Here is a 7,413-nt window from a genome sequence, read left to right as displayed (position 1 = left end):
ATGATAACCTTGAGACCACTTTGTAAGCCACACCCCTTTTCCAATCCAATCGGCAACATCGATGGCTATTGACGGCAACACCGGTCCCAAAGACAAGCGTCGGATAATCATTCGAGCAGCAGCAGCAATTGATCTGGTTTCCCCCACCACCTCACTAGCTTACAAGCAGCAGCGGCAGTGCCAGTGACTATAAAATGGTACTCTTGGTTCGCCGTCTGTTCATTCATCGCACAATCGCACTGACGGACGGTCAGTATTTACCATCGACGGCTATTGGTGGCGAAAGCAACGACATTTGGCGGCAAATACCAGCGATCGGAGCCAACAACGATAGCAATCGGGAGGTAACGATAGCATTTTTGGCGGCTATTGGAGGCAAATCCAAGGACCTTTGCGGCATCTAATGTCATTTTCGATGACAATTCGAGGCACCCAATGGCATTTTGGCGGTTATTTTCGCAAACCAACAGCAAATGGAAGCAAATCGACTGACGGGCAGCAGCAAATTCAGCAGTAGGCCGTTGTGGTCTTAAACAGTTCTTATAAGAACTAGAGTAATTGAAGAAAGAAAAGAATTTTCTTCACTTTTCTAAATGGTTAACGTTTCAACGTTCCATGGAAAATGCTTGCTCATTCAGCGTCGGATAATCATTCGAGCAGCAGCAGCAATTGATCTGGTTTCCCCCACCACCTCACTAGCTTACAAGCAGCAGCGGCAGTGCCAGTGACTATAAAATGGTACTCTTGGTTCGCCGTCTGCTCATTCATCGCACAATCGCACTGACGGACGGTCAGCATTTACCATCGACAGCTATTGGTGGCGAAACCAACGGCATTTAGCGGCAAGACCGGTTATTGGTGGCAACACCGATTGTTGACTGCACTGAAGAGGTTGATGTTACTTGTAACCAATGGCCCTTTTAAGGGCCGCAAACTAATTAAATGAAGCATAATCAGAATTTATCTCAAATGTGCAAAATGGTTTTGATTATTATTTGTAACCAACGGCCAGAAACTATTTGAAGGAAGTTGGTTCAAATATCAAACTACGCATAACATATTTATTACAATGATCTGTGGGCTGGCCATTCATTGCTATTTCAACCTTTGTGAAATACAGTAGTGATTTGTTAAAGAATTCGCTATGTCTAAATGGTTGCAGGCGTTATATTTACGTAACCACCGTAAACGTATTCGTGAACAAGTGGCTGGTGTAGTAACTGAACCAAGGATATCCTTAACAGGAGCAGAGCGTACTAGATTATCACGCAAACGAAAGCGTGAGAGTGCTTCTAGTTCGGCAGGTGAAGTTGCAAGTTTGTCGCACGAAGAGGCATCACCCGCAGATATCAATCCATCGCATACCGTTATAATTCCGTCACATGAAATGACAGGTAAGCATATTTATAGAAAATTATCGCATGCTATTTGAGCTGTTTAGAAAGAAGTTCATAATAAATTTCGTAGCGAAATTACAAAAATACACTACAACTCAGTGCATTGATGGCAACAAATGTTTGTTTATTCGTGAATCTAAAATTGAATCTAAAATTTCAACTTAAATTAGTTGTGAAAATCTGGTGAATACTTAAATTACATAGTGGATCGTGAAACAATGTTCAAACTATCTCTGCTCTCTTTACTCTATTTACTGCTAAATTGCTAGGGAATAGTAGGGAAGTGAACTGCTTGTATCCTCATGACTCAAGAAATGCACCGATTTTATTGTCCAGTCCCAGATATACCTGGCTGAGCTTCTATCAAGCAGTTATTAATAATTGTGTAAGACAGATTATCTAGTTTGGCATATTATTTAGTATCAATGGCAATTTCATTCTTACTATTTATTATTTGTGAAGATATCTTATATCACATTATACTAAGTTTGAAACGGTTGAGTGCTTTAAAGAAAGGGATGAAATTGATTCAAATGTAAATTGGGTAACATGATCATCTAAAAGCGGTATTTTTGTTTTCGGTTCGCTCAGTACATGCTAAATCATTGTCAGTATTATATACCTTCGGGAATCTCTCATCATCGCGTTGCCCCAATGTGAAATATCAAACGCCTAATGAAAATTGCCATAATTTGCATTCCATATCCCACGCAACCACAGAATTGGATATAAATAACCTAAAGGTTAAAGAATTTAAATAACCTTTAACATTTTAGACTCAGTACACTGATCCATCTGTAACAAACTAGTAATAGTATTATTAAATGCGCTGACTTTGACATATTCCTGTATATTCAATCGTCACAGTCTACTTCGTATCAATATTTTGATTTGACATGTATTCTAATTATTCATTTACTTGATGGCGTTTGATGAATTCGACAAGTTTCTACATCGAATTTTGAACGTGCTGACCAGGAATTTGCTAAACGTTTCATACAAAATGAGTTCGGTGCTGTATGCAGTGTCTGTGACAGATTATGGTTTGTTAACGATTTCAAACCTATAACACAAGATTTTGCAACAGTATTGCAAGAGAGTGGATCGTTTGAATCAGTTAATGGATTTCAAGTATGCCAAACTTGTCGCAGCAATCTGAAACAACGAAAAATTCCAACATTATCTAAAACTAATGGGTTTGCCTATCCGCAAGTACCGACGGGTTTACCGCCGCTCGATCCTATTGCAGAAAGGTTAGTGTCACCTCGCTTACCTTTCATGCAAATACGTCGTTTGCGCTTTGCTGCAGGTAAGCTGCAATGCTTTAATAGTTTCATTATTATTCGTCTACACAATCTTTAATCACAGGTAGTTACTCGATTGTTGGTCAAGTAATCAATTGCCCCGTAGATGTAGGTGAGATGTTGCGCTCCCTTCCTCGTCAACTTGACGACGATCAAGCGTTTAATGTATTCATCAAAAAACATGTGATACACAAGTCTTCCTACCTGTCCGGATTCGTTAAGAAATCGGTAGTTAAAGCTTGGCTTACGTATTTAGTTAAAACGCCATTGTACCGCAGATACGGTATCGTTATGGACGGTAATAGAATAGAAGATCTAGATAACAGTGCTCCGGATGATCGGATTGCATTGGAAACCATTGATTTCGATAATGAAACAGAGTTGCTACTGGGTCAACAAGAAACGCTTTTATGGAATGAAGACAAATGCCTAGAAATCGCCCCCGCTCAAAACAAGATCCCCTTGTCTATAATCTATGATGAGCATGGCGAAGAGCTGTCATATCCTGCCATTTATTTCGGCTGTCCGCGTGAATTTAGACCAGGCGTACGCGTGACGTACTTTATGATTGCTTCCAGCGAAACTCGTCGTTGTGATAGACGAGGAGCAAAGCCACAGCACGTATTATACATGGCGATGAAAGTTCTTCGTTTACGAGTTTCGGAAGGATTGCAATGCACCTTTAAGTGTATGGGCACCGCGAATGTTACTCGCGGCGATCTTCAGAATAGGGAATTTATGGAGCAATGCATTAACCGGAATCTATCGTTCCTGAAAACCATTCCGAACTCAGTCCAGTACTGGCAGCAAAGGAAAAGGGATCTTTTTGCCATGATGCGCCAACTTGGTAAGCCTACGATGTTCCTAACACTTAGTGCGAACGAAACAAAGTGGCCTCACCTGCTCAAAACTCTATACCGGTTATCCGAAAGAGAAAATAACACCGAGTTAACAAATCCAATGCAGGAATTGACTGCCTTACAGAGAGCAACATTGGTCAACAATGATCCGGTTACGTGCTGCGCATACTTCAATAAGCTTGTGGACACGATTATGATTCTGTTAACGTCGCCAAAGTACAACATATTTGGAAAATATCAAGTAGTTGATTATTTCAAGCGGATCGAATTCCAACATCGGGGTAGTCCACACGCGCATATCTTGCTATGGTTGAAAAATGACCCACGTGAAGCAGTCGGAGAGAATATGACCGATACCGTGCGGTTGATTGATGAACTCTGTTCCGTCAAGGCCGAGGATTTACCGGATACCTATGGTTATCAGGTAAATCTACTGTCCATGTGTTGTACTTCGGCATATTCAATTTGTTTATTCTAGGTTCATAAACATACATTCACTTGCTATAAGAAGAATGAAAACCGCTGTCGGTTCAACATTCCTTATTGGCCCATGGACCAAACCAGGATACTCGTTCCTATTGCTTCGGATGATAGCCGCCGCGATCAGTTGGTTAGAAAGGCCAAGAAAATGCGCGAAGTACTAGATACAAATGCATTCGACACACTGGAATCGTTTCTTCTTGAATGTAATTGTACAATGGATAAATACCTCGATGTTATCCGTGCAACCATTCGCCGTCCCACTGTTTTGCTCAAACGATCCATGTCTGAACTTTGGACAAACTCGTTTAATCCGTGGATAGCTCGAAATCTGCTCTCGAATATGGACTTGCAGTTTATATTGGATGAATATTCGTGTGCTGCGTATGTTGTCGAATATGTGAACAAAACCAATCGAGGAATAAGTTGCCTTCAACGAGACCTTATCGCACTACAAGAACAATTTCCTGATCAAGACTATACTGAACTTCTGAAGAAACTGAGCATCAAAATGCTCAACTCCGTGGAGATGTCGGCCCAGGAGGCGGCATGGTATCTTTTGCGTCAACCGATGTCAGAAGCAAGTCGAGCGATACAATTCATACCAACGATGTGGCCGCATGAGCGTACGAAATCAAGAAAGCGAAATGCACGAATGGATGAAGAGGGAATCGACGACAGTTCAACTGATGTCTGGACATTAAATATCGTGCAAAAGTATGAAGCGCGGCTCGGTCTAGATGATGTATGTCTAGCCGATTTTGCAGCAAATTACACAAAAGAACGAAATGGTACTAATTCATATAAGATCCGCCGTTTTTCCCGTATACTGCAGTGGTGTGGCTACGAGATGGCAAAGCTCTTTGAGTATAAGCGAGAGATGGTGGTGTTGTTTATACCATTTCGGAATGAAATGTGCGATGTTCTCGACAATAACAAGTTTCTTCAACTCTACGACCAAAACGAAGCAGCAATTCTAGCGAAGCGCAAGCAATATGATTGTGAGCTCAATCTTGAACATATCGTTGACGAGTATTTGCGGTTGTGTATTGAGGATGAATCAGGTGTACAGGAAACGGATGCTAATGTTAAGCGTGCTGAGTGCACGAGAACCATTGCAATGGAACCAAATGACGATGATATTGTACTGCTACCCACTAACGCCTTATCGGCGGTCATTAAACAACGCACCTCGGTAATGACCAGTCAAGAATATTGCAGTTTAATGCGGAAGACAAATCCGGAACAGCGCGCTCTGATTCTTCACGTTATCGACAGCCTCCATTGTTTCGATGAAACCAGAAAACCGCTGCAATTGTTTTTCACCGGGCCGGCCGGGTGCGGCAAAACTTTCACGCTTCGTATTGTGATGGAGACATATAACCGCTTCAGTCAAGCTCATAACTCTCTAAACAACGCCTATGTTGCTTGCGCATCTACCGGAAAGGCAGCGGTAGCTATTGGTGGTACGACGGTGCATTCCGCTTTCCATATAACAATGGATCGGCGGCATCATGGAAAGCTAGGTTTCGAGATGCTCCAATTGTATCGCAATTCATTTGCCAATATTAAGCTAATTATAATCGAAGAGATCAGCATGATTGGTGCAAACATTTTGAACACTGTTCATACGCGACTGCAAAATATTAGTGGCAACTATGATGATGCTTTTGGCGGAAAAGACATTTTACTATGTGGAGATTTTCGTCAGTTACCGCCAGTAAATGCTAGAGCCCCGTTTAAACCTGTGAACAATTCCTTAGGAGGTGCTTCACTCTGGCAGTCTTTGAAATTCTTCCCACTGCGTCAAGTTATGCGACAGAGTGACACTGAATTCTCATCCATACTCACAAAAATCGGAAACGGCGAACAATTATCGGATGACGAGACTAAAGTCATTGAGGGGAGATTCCGTACAGCTGAATGGTGCCAGGAAAATGTACCGAACGCAATTCGCTTATTCCATAGGAACACCGATGTAGAAGCATTCAATCAGAAAACATTGAGTCTTCGGCAAGGATTAGATCATACTGCTGAGGATGTAATAACTGGACATAGAGATGCTACCCAGCTGACGAGTGCCCGCACCAAACTATATCGCATGAGCGTCGCTGAAACCGGATGCCTTCCGTACATGTTACGATTGGTTGTGGGAATGTCGTATATGATAACTACGAACGTGGAAGTAGCAGACGGCATTGTAAATGGTGCGATTGGCGAGCTTATGTTCATTGAGTTCGCAGAAACTGAAGAGCAATCCGCCTGTCGATTGTGGTTCAAGTTTCAGAATGACACAGTTGGCGCTCAACTTCGAATCAAGTCAAGGCCGATAGTGTTTTCGAAGCCCGGTGTACTCAGACAAGACTGGACACCTATCAGTAAGCGATCCGCCAATATCAAACTTAGCAGCGCTATTAAATGTAAACGAGCTCAATTCCCCGTCGTTAGTGCTTGTGCACTCACCATACATAAATCGCAAGGTGGAACATTCTCAGAAGTCGTTGTCGACTACGACAGAAGTCAGGAGCAGCAGTTAGTATATGTTGCGATGTCGAGAGTAAGTTCATTGCAAGGTTTGTACCTAACAAACTCAACGAACTCGTTCAAATTTCACCATGCGAAGGGCAGTAATACTCCCAAAATGAAAGAATTGCGTACAGAGATGAGTCGACTAGAGAACCACAGATTGGTAACAATTCGGGATGAACTGATTGAATTCGTAACCAGCGGCAACCATTCTTTCGTGCTAGTTAGTCTAAATATTCAGAGCTTCAATGCTCATTCTGAAGATGTATCAACTGATCCCGTTCTTAGACTGGCAGATGTCTTTGCGTTCAGCGAAACATGGGCAAACAATAACGCATCGTTAGCAATGGAAGGTTCGTTATATTCATTCTATTTCTTTCAATAATTGTTACGCATTATTTTATCTATTTTTGCAGGGTATACCTGTATCACGCATTTTAAACGAGAAAACCAACGTGCTGGTGGAGTTGCCATTTTCGTGAAAAGTGAATTTGCAACTATGTCATCCCAACACGAAATTATAAAAGCGAGTGAGGTACATGACGCTATGCTTCTAGACGCGGAAAATTTTGGAGATATCTGCGCTGCAGAATTGTTTATTGACGGAAGCAAAACAATCTTATTCGCCGTTTATATCTCACCGAATACGTCACTGAAACTGATACAACTGTTTTTAACTCGACATCTGTTTTACTCGAATTATGAAACCCCAACAATAGTGACAGGTGACTTCAATGTGGATATCTCTAAAGAGGAGAATAGCGATTTGGTAAATTTCATGACGGAATGGATGAAATTTGATCTCGTGACTGATCCCAGACAGGCAACAACCCTGGGAGGTTCATG

General features: G+C 41.9%; 1 protein-coding gene across 1 annotated transcript in view; it reads left to right on the top strand.

Moving 5' to 3' along the window:
• Positions 1–2,589: 2,589 nt before the first annotated feature.
• The window catches only part of LOC128745602 (uncharacterized), a 48,395-nt gene continuing 43,571 nt past the window's right edge, over positions 2,590–7,413 (top strand). The window contains exons 1-5 of the mRNA XM_053842680.1: positions 2,590–2,650; positions 2,766–3,985; positions 4,040–6,598; positions 6,665–6,920; positions 6,984–7,336. Of these exons, the coding sequence (XP_053698655.1) occupies positions 2,590–2,650; positions 2,766–3,985; positions 4,040–6,598; positions 6,665–6,920; positions 6,984–7,336 (4,449 nt within the window). The remainder of the gene's footprint in view (positions 2,651–2,765; positions 3,986–4,039; positions 6,599–6,664; positions 6,921–6,983; positions 7,337–7,413) is intronic.

Source organism: Sabethes cyaneus, chromosome 1 (genome assembly GCF_943734655.1).
Source record: "Sabethes cyaneus chromosome 1, idSabCyanKW18_F2, whole genome shotgun sequence".
Taxonomy (NCBI): Eukaryota; Metazoa; Arthropoda; class Insecta; order Diptera; family Culicidae; genus Sabethes; species Sabethes cyaneus.
Note: the sequence above shows the minus strand (reverse complement) of the source record. Positions and strands in the feature narration are given on the sequence as shown.